At 41.0% G+C, this 17,869-nt stretch overlaps 1 protein-coding gene across 2 annotated transcripts; it reads left to right on the top strand.

Annotated features, from left to right (window-relative positions):
- The first annotated feature begins 22 nt into the window (after positions 1 to 22).
- On the top strand, positions 23 to 15,782 carry MTERF3 (mitochondrial transcription termination factor 3). 2 transcript variants are annotated; one of them, XM_068672306.1, is made up of 8 exons: positions 23 to 160; positions 463 to 808; positions 2,953 to 3,105; positions 4,089 to 4,278; positions 9,990 to 10,137; positions 11,397 to 11,468; positions 14,095 to 14,256; positions 15,527 to 15,782. In XM_068672306.1, the coding sequence occupies exons 2-8, from the start codon at positions 484 to 486 to the stop codon at positions 15,719 to 15,721; spliced, it is 1,245 nt and encodes a 414-aa protein (XP_068528407.1). In that variant the 5' UTR covers positions 23 to 160; positions 463 to 483; the 3' UTR covers positions 15,722 to 15,782. The 2 variants fall into 2 exon arrangements, with proteins under 2 accessions (XP_068528407.1, XP_068528409.1); XM_068672308.1 differs by lacking the exon at positions 23 to 160 and adding an exon at positions 167 to 370.
- Positions 15,783 to 17,869: the final 2,087 nt, after the last annotated feature.

The following is a 17,869-nucleotide window of genomic DNA, read 5'->3' as shown; positions in this document are numbered from 1 at the left end:
GAGACCAACCGGGAGAAATAGGGGGGGACGGAGCGATCCCCCCTATCTCTTACAGGCGATGGGATGTCCCCTCCGCGCCCGGACACCCCTCTGCTTGCCGCGGGATGGTTCCGCCGGCAGCACGCGGGCCGTGTGGGGAGGAGGGCGCTGAGAGGGGCAGGTGAGGCGGCGGCGCGGCCCCGGCGGCCGTTAACGGTCCCCAGCGGCCGTTAGCGGCTCCCAACGGTCCCTGAGGGCCGTTAACGCCCCCCAACGGTTGCGCTCACCCCCCCTCCTGGCTGTGGAGGCGGTCAGCCCTCCGCTGGGGGGGTTCGTGGGGTGTGCGGAGCTCTAAAATGGCTGCCCGAGGGGCGGCGGGCGCCGTGAGGGGGTAACCGGCGCTCCGCTGGCTGAGGCGAGGGCAGCGCCTTCCTCCTCCTCCTCTTCCTCCTCCTCCTCCTTCTGCCCCTTCTCTCCCCGCAGGATGCCCGGCTGAGGTGGAGGATGGCGCTGTGGGCCCGGCCGGCCGCCCGCTGCTGCTGCTGGCTGCAAAGAGCCCGCTTATCGGCCCTGCAGAGGCTGAGGAGCTCCAGCGAGGCGGTGCAGGCACGGCAAGGGGCTGCCCCGCTGGCTCTGCTGGCCTCCAGACGCGGCTTTCTTCCGTGGGGATGGCAGGCGTACAGATATGTAGCCGTAGAGAACTGTTCGCAGGCTGCCAGTGCCCAGGATGGATCCTCATCTCCACAAGAAAATAATTTGCTACCAGTAAAACAGGAACAAGTGAAACCAGAAACAATCCCTGACCTGAACACAGAAATACTGTGTGAAGGTAAGAGGCCTTGAGGATACCTTTTCTTATTAATCTTCAAGTCATGTTTCTTGTGTTGCCATTGGCTCTCTTTTTTTTGTCCAGTTTAATTAAAATATTTATCTGAATTTCATGACTTTCACTTAGCTTTTGCCCCATAGCTAACATAGAATTTCTGTGATAGCCCTAGCCTATAAAGAGTACCTTTAAGCTAAAATATAATGCAGCAGGCTGGGTAGAAACCTCAGTCTGGAGCAGCCAACTAAGGAGCTTCTCATAACTACTTGTAGTAGCTGAGCAGGTGTCAGGGAGGCCACTCCCGAAGCAGCTCACACATCGATGCCCAACGCCTGGGGGGTGTTCCAGGATGATTAGGAATGGGCAACAGGAGGCAGCAGAGGGTGAAGCCTCCTTAAGAACTGTCATGATGAGAAATGCTTTGTCAAACCCTCTGCTGAGGGAAGGCAGATAGATGCGAGGTCTCCTTGGTGTTGTTGCCCTGATAAAATAGCATCGCTTTCTTCCAGTAAGCATTTTCTTTTATCCTTACTCAGATACTTATATCGTATTATAATGTATTCCACCCTCTGCAAAATGGTTTTAGGAACCATATGCTGAGGAAACTTGATCTGGAGTTATTAAGCAGTCCTGTATATTCAGATTCGGCTTTGAGTCCAGCCAGCTTGGATCCTACAGAGCTTATTTTTGGGGTGGCTCAGAGCTGCAGCTGAGGTCTGTGTGTTTTTGCAGCTGGTTCTGGAAACAGTGCCGCAGCAGAGCTGACAGGTCAGCCAGCTTGTGTGTGTCCACACCTGCGACACAGTTGATCTACGTGCCAGATTTTTATCCTCAGGCAGACTTACTGCTGTGCGTGGAGCAATTTGCCTAGTTGGCAGTGCATAATGGGAGAGACGTAGTTGGTTTGGTTTTATCATTTTTTTAATCATTTGAGGCCTGTTTCCTGATAGGAAAATAGATTCAAAGAACTTGGAGTGGCCAAAAAATGCATGTCTAGCAAAAAAGTGCTACCAGAGTGGACCTTGGTATGTTTTGGTTTGGTTCTGAAGGGAAATGCTTCATATGCATACAAATTCACAGAGAGCTGTTATTACTGTTTAAGCTGTTAATGTTGCTAGAAGTGTTCCACTGTGCTTCTGTTGACGAGGCTTTGAGGGAAAAAAAGGTGGTAAGAGCTGCAATAATTGAGCTAGTCTATGCAACTTTTCCTAGAACATCAGAATCTTCCTGCTGGTTTTGGAATTTCTTGTTCAGGTGTAGCTTTGTGTTTTCAACACAGAAGAGTGTCACCTTCGTTTCTAGGAAGTCGTTGTGCTAAGGAACAGGACACAGAAAATTGCCATCCTGAGGAGTTCATAATTAGTACGGGTGATCAGCTTAACAATTGAGGTGAATGCTAGCGGTCAGCCAGCAAAACAGCAATCTTGATCTGTGTGCTGTGAGCTTCTGTCAGTGGAAAAATAAATGAGTTTAGAGATTTTTTTATTTTTTTTTTTTTTTCAAAAAAAGACAGAGTTTCTGTGACTTTGAACACACTGAAGTGGAAGCAAATATAATGATGCTTACTTGGAAACCTTAATGAGTAGGCAGAGCTCTGTTTCTTTGGCTGTCAGAGCTGGTGGCAGTCAGCAGCCATCCCGTAACGGGTAAGACATGATGGCTCAGTTGGAGTTGGCTGTGAAATGCCTTGAAGGTCAGAAACAACTGCAGCTCAAGCATTGAATTTGGAGGAGGAGCCAGGTGGTGCGCTTATCAGGCTATGAAAAATCTTTGTGTTAGCTTTTGGTTTGGATGTAATCAGCCAAGATTAAATCTGTGAAGATGTGAAAGAAGACTTTTACGGAAGGTGATGTGATCTGTTGTGTGCAGTGATCAACCTGGGAGACCAAAGGCAGGCTACGTAGGGGCTAAGCTTGGATTTGGCCGTGTGAGCAAGACTTGATGGGCAGTGGCAAGGCAGTGTTCCAGAAGCAAAAACTGGGAGCAGAGCCTGTTTTCATATGCTTTCACACAGCAATAGTTTGGCTGTTCATCTCTTGCAGAGTGTTCTTGCATTTTGAAATGGATTCAAAGATCTGCGTAGGGTTTGAAGGGAACAGCTTTGTCATTCACAAAATGCACTTTGCTCTTCTGTGTTTATTTCCTAGACTGGGATGATGTTCCACCTTCATCTGCTTTGGAGGAGATTTCTGAGGAAGAAGCCGTGCAGATCCTTGCAGACCCACTTCTTCCCCTTCAGTCTTCCACGCTCCGAGATTATGTTGATCACTCAGAAACACTAACAAAGCTTGTCCAGCTAGGTATGTGTGATTTTGTTTGTGTGGTTTCCTTGTGCCTGGAGCTTTGGAGTTCCTGTAGTTTGTGCTTTGATCTTAGTGGTGGCTTTGTAAATTTGAAAATTTCAAGCTATAGGAGCAGTGACTTGCTACAGGCAGCAGAATGTTATGCAGGGTGAATGGAAAAAGAGAAAAATTGGTCTGGCTTACTGAATGCTGCATTAGTTAGAGACAAGGCTGCCTAGCTCTAGTTTCTTAGCATATCTCCCAGAGCTTCTGGAGGTAGGGAGCACTTTGTGCACCTTGGTTGGTCTTTTAATTCAGGCTGGATAACGATTTTTTAATTTGCTGCAAAAGATACTGCAGCTCTCCCTTCCAGGAAGGAAGGAGAGTGATTGCTATGCAGAACTGTAAAAGTGGGGCACAGTAGACTGAAGTGGAAAGAATGAGGGGGTGGGAGAGAACTTTAGTTTTCATCGAAAAGCATTCGGACTGTGCGAGAAAGATAGTTGAGTCCGAGGCTGCTAGCTTCTTCCTCGCTTCCCAGAAGCACAAGGAATACCAGAAAGCTGGTGAAACAAATGTTTGCGATGGGGAGATCTGGCACTCTGCAGTAAGAAATCGGTGTGTGAATCACTCACTGCAAAATTGTCCCAGGTATAGCGGAGTTAGGAATTCCTTGTACAGATGCTTCCGTGCGACAAGAGTAGGTCACTGCGTGTGGCACGTACTGGTGTGTCTTGAGTCCTCACGTGCAGGATTCCTTGGAGATGTCATCCTTTGGAAAATAATCCTAGCAAAAGTCTGAAACCAATCTGCTTGTTTTATCTGGAATACCTCCATCATATAGGAGGTGTCATGACCTTACTGTGTTAAGCAATCAAAGTATGCTAAATAAATGAAGAAAAAAAGAATAGTCCTAGAAACATCAGCATGCGTTTCTGAAACATTTATAGGGAATGAGGTCTGTGTTTAATTAAAACAGTATCTCGTTTTGTTTGTTGTAGGAGTTGACTTATCCCAAGTGGAGAAACGTCAAAAGGCAGGTCAGCTCTTACTGACCTTGGACTTTGAGAAAGATATAAAAAAAATACTCCTGTTCCTTAAGGATGTGGGTATAGAAGACAATCAGCTGGGACTGTTCCTGACCAAAAATCCGTACATCCTTGGTGAAGATCTGGAAGCTCTCGAAACCAGGTATGCCTTTTACACAGCAACAGGATGTTGAGCCCCAGGCCTTGAAGATGTAGTTTTGGAGTTGTCTTAAGCTTGTCTGAATGCCCGTTGTGGCTGCTTACTTCCTCACTCAGTCCCTTGGCTCTGTGTTCCTTTATCATCAGTCAGCATTAACGTGGTAGCGGTGTTGTAAGTTGAGTCAACCCCCTGATCCGTCTGAAAACTGACCATTACCAGAATTTATTAAGTTTTCAGTCAGATTTGTGAGGCATGTGGCTGTGTGCTGTTAGTTTCCATACAAAGGATGAGGAGAAACATACCTCGGAAAGGAGGAGAAACAGAGTAAGACCATCTCTTTTGGTAGCAGCTGGGAACTGACTCACCAAGGAAACTGCCCCTTGAATACACATTATCTAAGATTTCGTGCCTTGATTTATCCCTCTGTAAGGATGTACTTGGGACTGCATCAGGCCAAGTACTTGGGTGTGGGGCTGCTCAGCCACCTCTCTCCATGCAGTTGTTGCTTACTGTTGGTTAAGTGAATCATGTTGCAGGCTGGCTTGCAATAGCAAGACAGGTATGAATTTGGAAGAGCAAGGATTGCTCTACTAGGCGAGAAGCCATCAGGAGAGGTTGAATAGCATCAGCTGTGGGTAAGGGTGTAGTGGGAATGCTCAGTAGTGCTGTGATGAGGGAGTAAGATACCCGAGTTGATCAACCCTTTGCTGGGTATAAAGGCATTCACCTCTTTTAGTCCTTCCATGAGGAACCTTCACGTTCATGGGTTAAGAGCAGGGAGGAGGGGGAGGCCAAGACATGGCTGGCAGCAACTTCTACTGCTGCACAGAAAGAAAGGGTTTCTGCAGAATGAGGTTCTTTAAGTCTGCTGTGTCTGGAGATGGAGGCAATTGCTGCTGCTCATCAGGTGCACTTCTCAGGCTACCCGTGTGCATACGTGCCTGTGCTCACCCTGCAGCAGTTTCTGGTGTCCTACTTACCTGTCCAGCACTGGTGCAAAGATCGGCTGTTCAGGCTAAAATGTCTGTTCCTGTCTCTGCCGCAGAAGCAGCAGCTTGCCATCCTAGGCCACTCGCTTTACCAATGTCAAATTAGATTCCAAAATTATGATCCCTGAGGCTTCCATTAAGTTGGAGAACAATGTAAACCTCTTTTTTTTTTTTTGTATTGTTGTTGTCAGATGTTGATTGCGCATGTAGTGATCTGCAGATGGGGAGATACTGATGACTGGGCATGGATTTTGTCTTCTGTCAATCAAGCTTCAAAACCGTATTCTGTATGGTTTTCCTTTGTGGATTCTGCAGTAAAAGAAGCAGAGCAGATCATTTCTGTGCTCAATTTTAATAGCAGCACAGTGTTTTGGTGCCTTTTTTTTCCTGTTGTCCAGCCCAAACTGAACGCAAGACTACCGGGAACCAATTTTCATTGTTTGTGTGTTCCCACTTGTATTGCACTAGACTGTCCCTTGGTGTCATTCAAGATTGTATGTGCATAAGGATAAATGCCAGTCTCTTTAGATCTCATGTCTTAGACCAAGGCTTATGTAGTTAGCTGCTTTTTGGAATTGGGGTGTTTTTTGTTGCTGATGTGTTGTTTTTGTTTTTTTTTGTTTGTTTGTTTGTTTTTTTAAAAAGCTTCTTCATGTGTAGATGTGTTTACCAAAAACCCCAGAGGTGGAATGGTTTATTTTTTTAAGAAAAATCATTGTGTTTATGGGCCTTTATTCAGAAACTGTAAGAGAAACAAGCTGTTTTCTCCATTTACTGTCAAACATTTGTTTTCTGCACCACTCTCTCCTAGTCCTCTCTAGTCTTTTTCAATGTCTTAGATTTAGAATCTGTGTATTGCAGACTGTACTTGATGCAGTCTGACTTTCTAGAGAACACTTACTTAAAACATGTTGCATTCTGAATATACTAGCTATTTGACTGAAAGTAAGCAGTGAGGAAATCAGATAGATGTATGCACATACTCCTTTTTTTTCCAGCAGCCTGATTTAGAAAGTTGTGATTTGTGTCAGTCGTAAACTGAAGTCTCACTGTTAATTTCACTGGTTTTAGTGTTGTCTGAATCAAGCTGTTTAGTAGTATTCTTTGTTCTCTGCCAACAGTGGAACATCGTCTTCAGTGGTCATTATTTCAATACCAATACTTTGAGCATATATCTAAAGATATAATGGGATAATACTGTTTTGTTTGTTTGCTTTAAGTAGCTTTATAAATCTGTAGCTGAGTTGAAGGGGTAACTTACGGTGGGTAAAACAAGAATATTGAGGAGCTGTGTGCCTGGCAGGGTCCAAAATGTTACTGGTGGCAGCAATTCATTCTTCTTATGTCTGAAATCAACCATTGTGTTTTGCCACACGCGTGTGCACTTTGGCTGCTTTTACAAAGATTTCAAGTGTTTGTGCACCAGGTTTAAATTAGGGTGCTGGGCTTCATACTGCAGTGGCTGAGATACCTGTGCTGATGCTGGTCTTACAGTTGTAACTGAAGCCTGTTCTCAGTATTTTGGGGCTGTTAACTTTGGAGGATTATTTGCAGAACTTCAAAGATAAAGTTTGTATCTGTGGCAGAAAATCCTTCACTTTTAAACAAAATCCTTCCAAAAGTTAAATATCCTGAATTTAAAATATTCAAAATAATGCATCGTAATAATCTATTTTTTTCCCCAAAAAATGTCGTCCTTAATTCTTCATTTATCTGAAATAATTGAGTGTAGGTTTGGAGCGTATGTTTTCATGCACATGTTCCTGCTACAGGGCCAATGTAGTAGCGTGTAACTGTGTTCCAGTCTTTTCTCTTTTTGGTTTATGGCTACAAATGTTTTTTCTTTATTCCTTTGCTTTACTGTTTCATTCTAGGTTCTGGCAGGTGGGATCACGTTAAGATAGGAGATACTCAGAGTAGCAGCTCTAGACTATAGGAGTGTACTGTACTGCTTTCTCTTGTAGTTACAGACATCCTACCTTTCTTTACTCAGCTGTGTTTGCTTGTTTTGTACCTTTTTAATAACAGATTGTGAAATGGAATTAATTCATTCTTCTGATACATGCTTTCATTAGGTGTGTTGACTACAGAAAAAAATGCAGGAGAATGGACACACATTCTCAAAATTATGTTAGGCATTGCATTAATTCAGTTCTTCTTTTGCAGAACAACTCGTGTGTGTGCTTACATGCTTTGTAATGAATTCAAGATATCTTGGTATTTAGAAAATCCAGAAAAGAAAGGCTGCCTGCTTAGATTTTGTGTGTAGTAGCTGTCCAAGACAGAAATCTGAAAAATACAGCTTTTTGGAAACAGGTATACCAGCAGATTCAGGTCTAACGCAGATCTGGCTTTTCCTTTTTTCCTCTGTTCCATCCTTTTGTTCAGTAAGTGGCCTTTCAGAAAGAGCATCCAGAAAGAAAGTAGATGATTTTTCAGCAGTAGTCCTGAGCTGAGATTGTCTGAGTTGTCTGTACTCTCCTGAAGAGTGTAGTTTTTGTTCTGATAAGCATCGTAACTCACCTGTGAAGTCAGATTTGTTCTTCAGTGACTGTCCTGTGTCACTATTTAGTTAGCAAAATGAGGGCTGAACAGTACAATCCAATTTCTTCTTATTCAACAGCTTGATTTTTCAGTAAGTTTATCTCGCTTCGGCATTGATGAATGGTTTAATGTAATCTCTAAGGTAAGTGTGCTGCAGAGGATGAACGTGGCTCAGATAGCTGTCTTTGAAAGCTGAGTATCACCTTCGCATAAACGCTTCACTGCAGATGGACACGGTATTGGTTACATCACTCTGGAATGTTTTATTGCTGTGGATTCCGTGTTGCCAGGAAACAAAACACAAATTTCAATAGATTTGGCATTTGACTTCAGATAAACACTGCAAAAGTCAAAACATTCCATAACTCATAACAATTCTGACAGTTGCAAATCAGTGTCTGCACTGCAGCTGCACCAGATGCTTTGTTTTTACGGTGTTGTTAATGATGACTTAGAACTGCTAACATGCTGCACACAACTGCTGAGTGCTGTAGGAGAACGAGGGCTGACCTTGGTGCCGATGCTCACAGAGCAATCTCAACCCTGGTCAGAGTGAATGACTGTTCTTCTCTGATATACCATTGCCTAGAGTCAGCTGATTATGATCTTGGTGTCCCTCTTTGAGACTTCCTGCTTTTCCAGGTTGCAGAGAAGTGCTTCAAGTATGAATCTTAATGACTGGTTCCAGAGATAAAGTAAGGGAATTAGGACAACCAAAAGATTTTTTTATTATTTATCTGCTCATTTAGCTCCGTTTCTAGAATGCTTGGCAGTTGTGTCCTCGAAAAATGGAATGGAAGAACAGCATAGCCAAACGGCTTCATTCAAAACATAACGGGATACATTTTGAAGGGGCAATTGTTTATTTTTGCATCCTGTATTTCTTCCCGCTCCTGATGTCTGTGTCTCTCAGGTTTCTGTAGCCAGTTCCATCAGCATTGTCTAGAGACTAGGCTGCTACCTTCTGTGTTGGGATACCTGCTCAGTTAGGAATTGGTTCTCTAGACGTTGTTCTTTTATCTTCTCTGAAGAGCTTTTTTCACTTACGGTTATTTCATTTTTCAGGGTTTGTGGAAAGAAAGGGAGGTTGTAGTGGCTAGAAGGTACTAGAAAGTATTTTACTTTTTTCTCTCAACAAGATGTAATTTAACACACAGCCTTTTTCCCCCACTATACGACCAAGCATCTTTTGCTGAGTATCTACTTCTGCAGAATGTTCTCCAGTCCATGCAGTATCTTAATTAGTCAGATGAAATCAGTTCTTGTATGCCCAAAGTTCATCTGACAACAAGTACTTCTGTTTCTGATCACCTGTAACCAAAGGGAACCTCTTCACATAGCAGTGTGTTTTTTGTAAATGGTGGCAAATGGGTTAATCATGTCTCTTTTTATATGCTGTATTTTTCCCCCCATTCTTTTTTTTTTTCCTGGGAGCTATGGTAATAATCTATTGTAAGTAGTACTTGAAGTAGGATTTCACTTTCACTGAATTCAATAGAAATTGGAAAAAGTTTTGAGTTGGAAAGAAAGAAAGATCTGTTAAACATAAAAACTGTAGTCAGCCCCTTCACCTTTCTGACAACCAGATGTTTTGTGACTAAATCCTTGGAGCAGCGACTGAAAGTAGGGACCTATGGTAACCAAAGTAACTTCAGCTGATTTAGAAATGTCTCTTTGGACAATGTCTCTACAGATGGCATTGTTGTACGATATTTCTCCTCCAGTGCTATTGGCAAAACAGGGATGTATGAGGTATAGTACTCTGTTCTTTCAGCAGTAGAAATGGAATTGATTAAAATAGCAAGAGGCTGTGTATATCTTCTTGTCCATACCCTATGATGATCTATTAATGTGTTTGCAATCTAGGAGACAGGCTGGTAGTTAAATATAGGTTAACATAGTTATCTGCTTAAGTACAGCTGGAAGGAATTAAAATCTGTCTTCGGTATTGACATTCTGCTCTGAGGTTTATTTTACTTCTAATTAATTGGAAGGGATGGTATTTTGCTTTTATGATAACTGCAGATTTCCCCCTAATTATTTTTGGCAGAGTTGCATGTTAATGCTAGAACATCTGTCCGTTTATAAGATATCACTGAGGAATTTAAGCGAGTACTGAATAAATGGAGGCAATAAAATTTTCATCACTAGATTTTTATTTTGTTTTTGTTCTCTTTCTAGAGTGGCTTACCTAAAATCAAAAAAATTTGGTAACGCAGAAATTGCTCAGATGGTCTCAAGAGCTCCATATTTGCTGTTGTTTTCAGTGGAAAGATTGGATAACAGACTGGGCTTCTTCAAAAATGAACTTGGCCTCAGTGTAAAAAAGGTAAAAACTATACTCTGAAGTCTTTAGGTACCTTGTCAATGACATCTGTAAAGTCTCAGAACATTAATGCTTACATGGCAGTGCTGGCAGGTTATCCACGAGCCCTGCTGATGTTACCAGCATAACACGGGATTGCAGGAAGGTATAACATGATTTTAACCTTCCATAGATGTAATAGGACATCTGACATTCAAAATATGCTTAAGTACAGTTCTTGAAGATGATCAGCTGCAGGATGTTGACAAAGAAGCATGCCTGTACCCAGTTTTATTATTTGCAGTAGTTCACAGGACTGAATCTGTTGGTGCAAGCAACTTTTTAACTTGAAGCAGATTAATTGGCTCTCTTCATCTCTTCGAGATACTGTAACATTTCACTCATCAGTGTTAAATAGTCAAATCTGCAAATATAATATCAAACTGAATGCCAAGTCATGTGCTAGTTCACCAAGAGTAATCTTTGTTTCTCAGAGTGCTACCACACTGTGACATGCGTAGCAGGTATTTAGCACCACGCTTTGGGATAGTCAGAGGAGCTAGCAGCTGAAGCATCTTAGCATGAGTGGACAATGTGAGTTATTTCCTGCAGTAGCTGGTGATTGCAATAAATGTCAATTTTCAAGGGAGATCGTTTGTTCTTCTATTGGCTTCTATTAGTTGAAGAGTCATAGCTGTCACAGTGCCTGTTCTTGGCCTTTCCAGGCTTGAGGTAAGAGATGTCTCTGGAAAAGGGTTTAGTCACTGCCTTGTACTCAGGGTGGATTACAAGTAGTCCCATGGCTCAGGGGATGTGGAGTAATTTCTTGTGTTGCCATAATGTTATGGTGTTACTAGATCCCAAAGTAGACAAATAAAGCACTGCAGTTGAAAAATCCTTTTATAGCCTCTAGCAGGTAGTGTTTTGTTTACTTCTCTTTAAAGAGATGGGGAGAAACAACTCAAGCACCGAGAGAGGGCTTTTCAGCATGATATCTACTTCTGGGGAGTGTTTTTACTCCTTCTCCCCATCTGTTTTATAGAGGCTATGGTATTTTTTGTTCTCCAAATTAACATGACATTTGGGTAACATTTGCATCTTAATACATAACTGTTTCCTGCAAACTCAGCTTTGGGCTAGAGAGAAGATGAAATGCAAGTGAAAATACATCTCTCTTCCAATTGAAAAAAAATAAAAAATCCATATTTTCTTTTTTTACAGATATATTTGCAACTGTGCTTTCATGGTAATCTTTCCTTTGTGTTTGTTTTCCCTAATTGCAGACAAAGGATCTGGTAATTCGTCTGCCAAGGCTACTGACTGGCAAATTAGAGCCTGTGAAGGAGAATCTTCAGGTAAGTTTATTAGTAGAAGTTAAAAAATATATTGAGTACCTGCATAGTTTGAGTTGACAGAAGATAAAATTCCCTGGAAAAGAATCTGTACAGAAAGAATTTCATGAAATAATTTTAGTGAAGATGGAAAACAACTGAGGATTTTGTCAGACCACTTCTTTTCCTCTGCGGTTTGCCAGTCAGTGTACAGCATACGTGGAACAATGTCTTGTTCTGTTTTCTATTCTGATGTAGGTTACAAACTTCATCTGGGTCCCTTCCTGCCAGATTTTGCTATCTGATGACACAAATTGTTACCCGTTTTTTTTACAATGAGTGAAAAATAGGGCTTGCTCTCTCCTTTTTTTTTTTTTTTCTTTCCTTAATTACTATGTTTTTTTGCTAACTCGAATTGTTCATGAGGATTTAGGAGCAAGAAATGTGCGTTTGATTATTTTCCTCTTGGCAGGTAGCTAGTCTGCCAAAATGTGCATTTGACACCTATTGTCTGATAGCAGATGGTCGTTATTAACAACTGTTGGGTAAATAACTTCAAACCCACAGGGACTCCTTTCCTCTTTGAAAATGTAACTGTGTATTGGTTTAATTATTGTGCTGTAAAGCCAGCTAGGCCAAACAGCATGATGTAGTCTAACAATTTGAGAAGTCCCATTATCCTATAATGCATAACTATGAATTAAAATATATAATTTTCACACAGACTCACTGCTCTGAAACCATTAAGCACTGGGAATCTTGCAATCTGAAATGTGTGTGTGTGGTAAGGGAGGAGACTGGAAAGTAACAGCCTGTTCCAATTAATACTGCTTTCTTTTTAATGAACATTGTTTCCACAGGCTGGGGATTCAATATATTATGATGAATGTGTTTTTTTGAGACTCTCAGTTCTATCTGACTATCTTGCCTATCTGCAAGGAAATACAAAGTGTAGCATCCTTATTTTTAACGTATGTTATGAAGAGAGGAGAAAGAATTTCAAGTCCTTGATATCTGAATCTACTGATAATTAGAAGCTCTGTTTTTTCAGGAAGTTGGATGTTTCTGACTCAGAATCTGAAGTCAGACCTCTGTGATTTAAGCTGGTCGTGAGCAAGCAGCATTCTCAAAGCATAACCCTGTAACACCACTTCAGGAATGATTTGGTGCTACCTCTCACTGAGTGGGCTGCTAATTGGAAATAAAGGCTGCAGCTCATGTTGGCTGTCAAAAGATACCAATCACAGACTAAGCAAGCTCAAGGATAGAATATTCCATCCTCCAAAGGTCTCTTCAAGCACAATTAGAGATTCATTGAGAGGGTAAAGCTGGAAAGTTTGCATTACCACCATCTGTTGTGGGAATCATGTAGGGTGTTTTGATCATTGCTAGGACTTGCACAGTAAGGATATTAGCATACGTGGTATAGTTACTGAGTATTAAATATATTATCTGAGTGGAATCAAAGCAAATTACACTTGAGCTCACTATTTATGTCAAGGAAAATGTTTCACATAGTAGATCAGAAAAGGCAAATTGACTTGCCACAGTTAACTGCAGTGGGGTCAGTTGTATGGCTCCACTGATCTAACAAGAAGTCTTATTTGCAGTCATATTTCTTACTGCAGTAAGCTGTCCCCTGCTAACTCAGATCTGTGGAAGGCATCACAACAGTGCAAACACATCTCTGCATACTTGAATGCCATCGTAGTCGGTTAGTGTTCCTTGTGATACACAAATATTATAAAGCAGTTAAGGAAGAGTCAGGAGTCGAAAGACCTGATTAAAGTCATCTCTAGAAACAATTGCCTGTAAAGGCCTGGAAATCCTACAGTATCTTCAAAACCCAGTTCCGTGCCCTTCCCTCTGCTTTTGCCAGGCAGTCCTGGAAGAGAGTGGTCTTGGCACATCAAACTGGACACACAAAAGCACCATCTTTGTGCCAGCTGTGAAGAAGTACCTGAGCTGGATTTGAAAGTCTGGCTGTGTTGCCTGGCAAGCCCACCCAATTCATGACGGAAAACAAGCTCCTTGTAAATGTCACTGGAGGATAGAAGAAATGGTTGAATTACCAGACACTCTTCTATGCTGAATTCCTTTCTCAACAACTCAGTGAACTGCTTGCCATCCTGCGTGTCGGGAGGAGTTCTCATGATTTTATTGAAAAAATCTGTTTTGTTTTTCCTTTTGGGAAACCATAATTGCAGTCAAGGCAGTCTTTGAAAAAGACATCTTACTTTAGACATGAACCAACTGTAAAATAAACTGAATACACTGCATATTCTACACAACTCTTTCAGGTTCAACTTAGGAAGGATTCTCAGGGGAGAGTTTTTGTGCTCGCAACTGCCATGCGTACTGAGACACAAGCGTTTTTGTTGATATCTTGGACAAACTGAAAAATAGATAGCACTCACAGAAGCTGTCTTAACTTCAGGAATACTCCATAAGCAAATTGCACTTTAATGCAGGACGATAAACAGTTTAAACTCTCTGACTTCAGAGAACTGGAAGATGATGATATGGCTTGCGTTCATATTGCCATGTGACAAAGGGTAGAAGAATTTTGCATAAGTTTATTTCAGTGGCATGTTAAAATAAGCTGTTTGCTGTAGCTGACTTTGGAAAATCAAATTCTACTCTCTTTCAGGTTTGTCAAATTGAGTTTGGTTTTCAACGTAACGAAATTCAACAGATAGCATATAAAACCCCTAAGATTTTAACTGCAAGTAGAAAGAGACTCCGACAGACGTTTGACTACCTGCACAACATCATGGGCATTCCCCACCACATGCTTACTCGCTTTCCTCAGGTGAGCTGTTAATCCGGGGATATGTTGTAGGTGTTGTGTGCATCACTGTTTCACTAGGTTGGTGAAAGTGGAGGCCTGCTGTATGCAGGACACACAATTCTTCAACTTAATGTGTGGCTTTTACTTTAATTGGGAAGACTTTTATTAACAAGTCAGCAACCATTGAGTATTCAAGTGTAAAAGTGCCTTTCTTCTCTCCCTTGTGTATGTGCCCTCCCAGCCCCCGAGTCTGGTCAATTTTAAGTTTTTGACAGAAATAATCATGCCTGTCTCTTTTGGATTCATAAAAGAGAATTAATAGCAGCTTAGGGATTCCTTGTCCTGAAATCTTCTGTGCAGAGACATGAAAAGAAGACAGATTGTGCAGAGGATCTGTTCAGTAAACAGGATAAACATATAACCATTTATTTCATGTTTGCCGAATTAAAAATTAAATTTTGTACATCCCAAGATCTGAAAATGTAGTTTAAAGGCAAAGAAGTTTTATCCTTTATGTGGTTAGATTGACCTTTCTTCTGCTGCAGCAATAAACAGTGAAAATAAATGAATTTTTTGATGATTTTTGTTCCATCTTCTCATTAAAGTTATTTCCTCACAAACTTGAAGTTCAAAGTACTTCTCACTTCAAGCACTGACAGGCAGTCACTCTAACTTCTTACAAGGAAAAAAAAAAGTATAAATTGCTACTTCCAAACTGCAACAACGCTCTTCCTAAAGCTAATACTAACTGATTCTAATTAAACTGGCTAAAAGGCCAAACTTGTATGGGGAAATATGACTCCTCGTCTGGATTTTGGCTACTTATCTTGGTATCTAACATATCTTAGCACCAGTGCTTTCTGTAACTCCAGTCTGTGTCTCACTTTTCTCCTTTTTTTACCTGTAAATGATCACAAGTCCTGTTCACTTCCTTCTCAGTTGTCTTATGGCTTTGTGGTGCTTCACCTCATTATTTATGGTCTCTCTTCGGAAGAGTAAGTGGTTAGTTTCTTCCACTCTATGTTGTTGGTGTGGTCAGTCTTTCCTTTCTCTGTTCTTCCATGTCATCTTCAAAACCGGTGAGTTTCATGACATGACTAGGGCAGCTGAGCCTGTCATTTTTGTATTTAAATACAACCTACCTTATGGTTGACATAAATGAGGGGAAAAAGATGTAAAATATTTTCTTGCTAGATCCCTAGTTTGTCTAAAAAATGCTCTTGTTTTTTAGATTGTTTCAGGTAGTCTAAATTTCAGATTTTGATCATTCTCCCCTTTTTTTCTTTTTTAGGTTTTCAACGCAAAGCTATTACGAATCAAAGAGAGGCACAAGTTTCTTACATTTTTGGGAAGAGCCCAGTATGACCCAGCAAAACCCAGCTACATCTCTCTGGACCAGCTAGTATCCTTGCCGGATGAGGTGTTTTGTACAGAGATTGCCAAAGCGTCTATACAGGACTTTGAAAAATTCTTAAAAACGATTTAATTATTAACACATGTAGAAAGGAATAGAATAAAGTTGTAAAATAAACATTTTTAAAAAATGCTCCCTTTTATGGTCTCAAACTTTTTTAATTATTTGTTTGTCATCATTATTTATGAAACACTTGTAGTATGTAAAGGCATATGGTAACTTTGTGGTGAATTAAAAGGATTAGGTAAGTATATGTTCATTTTTATTGATGTGATCCTTGTAAATAATTGCTAACTTTTAATTCAGTATGAATGATGTAGCATGCTAACCAAAGTAAATCAAGGTGATTTTTCTTTTCTTTCAATAACTTCAGAAGCTTGGGAGATGGAAAAAATGGTTAATCACTTTATTTTTTCCCCAGTCATCTTAAGAGCTAGTAATGTTATTTGTTCTTTTAAACAGTAAAGAGAAGTACAGTATGACACGTGAAGCCCATTATAAAAGAAGGTGCTTTTCAACAGGTTACCCAGGTGTTTCCTTGGCTGCTGAAGTTAGTATCCTAAAAGCTGCACAGTGAAATTAGGCTTGAAACGTAAGAGAAAATCAGCAAATTGAATCTAGACAAATTATAAGAAGAAAAGCTCCTTCTAGCCTAGATTTCAGGGACACGTCTAGTTTTAAGTCACTTTTTGCTTTGGCACTGTTGAGAGGAAGAAGCAGTTTTACTCCACCCTGATGTGATTTATATGGCTTTAGTATAGAAGTAACCAACTGTGCACAAAAAAAAAAAAAGCTATAATGTGTACTTAATTGATAGTTATCTTGCTCAGTTATAACTGAAGTAAAATAGAAATTGTGGGAGCGTTAAAAGTAGTTAATATTATCAGTGAATAAACCACATTAACACAGAGTTACGAAATGTTTCACAGTGTATTTGCGCAAAGTGAAGAAACTAACTTTGCACAAATGCAAACTAATAGAAACTTGTAAACAATAAACTATTCTTTCAGTTAAAATAGGTCAGGAAATTGAAATCCAGATGTTGTCTTTTGTATTTAAGCTTTTTATTTCATGAAACTGTCGTTGTTTTTTTAAGGTTAGTGTTGGAACTTAAAATGCCCATTTGGGCCACAGGAGTAAAAGCCTGAAGATTCTGACTGCAGATAGCGGAATAAAATGCAAAAGGTTAAATTCCCCTAATCAGGGGGGAATACAGTAACGTTAAAGTGCAGCTTAAAGAACGAGAAGAGCAGTGAGTTCTCAGCACCACAATCTGGGACTTTTACCCAGAATAAAAATTAAAATTTGAATTGCAACACCACCCAAGGTAAGGAATAGCATCAGGATAAGCAGTATATTGATTGATTTACCAGAGTATCTTCATTTCAAATGCAGGAAAAAGCTGTGTTGAGGGTCTGTCGTGATGCTCTCCTGTTCTGATCACCACAGCGATCACTGAATCCTCTGTCATGCTGACTGCTCCTGCTGGAGGTGCACAAATACCAGTTGAAGTGGTGGCTGAAAATGGGCTGGCTGAACCCTTCCCCGCTCCTTCCTTTCAAACCCAAGGATCTAAATCTAACTTAAGATCAGATTTTAAATATTAAACGCTAATAAACTATTACAATCTAGTAAGAGTAATGATTACAGAAAACGTGTGCGTTCATAACACTAAATTAGTTTGGTTTTGCATTTATTTGGCTGCCCTGAGCACTATTAGCATGTGATAAACCATTACCCATTACAGAATACATATGAAACTTGGGATGTCTTAAACTTTGAGCTTTTAATTTAGATGTAAAAAAGAACACCGCTGCCAGAGCTAAAGGGGTTCCTTGAAATGCTAACTGTGAGACTTATGCCAAAATAGCTTCCCAGAAACACCGTGAAGAAAGACAACCGAGAGAAGTGCTAAAAGAAAAGAGGAGAGGGGGGAGAAGGCTTTTCTGAGTTGTATCAGATACTTTTTGGCTGCAAGCTGACAGAAATTTCCGACAGCGCCGCTCCTGCTGCGGGCAGCGGCTGCCTGAAGGGCGCCCTGAGTGCTGCTGCGAGCCTCAGCCACCTCAAATTGTCTAGTGTGACGAGATTGCTGTTATAAACCAACTTTTTTTTCTTTATTTTATTTTTATTTTTGTCTTTAGGAGCGCAGCGGCACGTTTCCTCACGGACAAGCGGAGGGACCCGGCCCCCGCCCCGCTCCTCCCCTCACGGCCGTGC

The sequence above is a fragment of the Anas acuta genome, chromosome 2 (assembly GCF_963932015.1).
Source record: "Anas acuta chromosome 2, bAnaAcu1.1, whole genome shotgun sequence".
Classification (NCBI taxonomy): Eukaryota; Metazoa; Chordata; class Aves; order Anseriformes; family Anatidae; genus Anas; species Anas acuta.
Note: the sequence above shows the minus strand (reverse complement) of the source record. Positions and strands in the feature narration are given on the sequence as shown.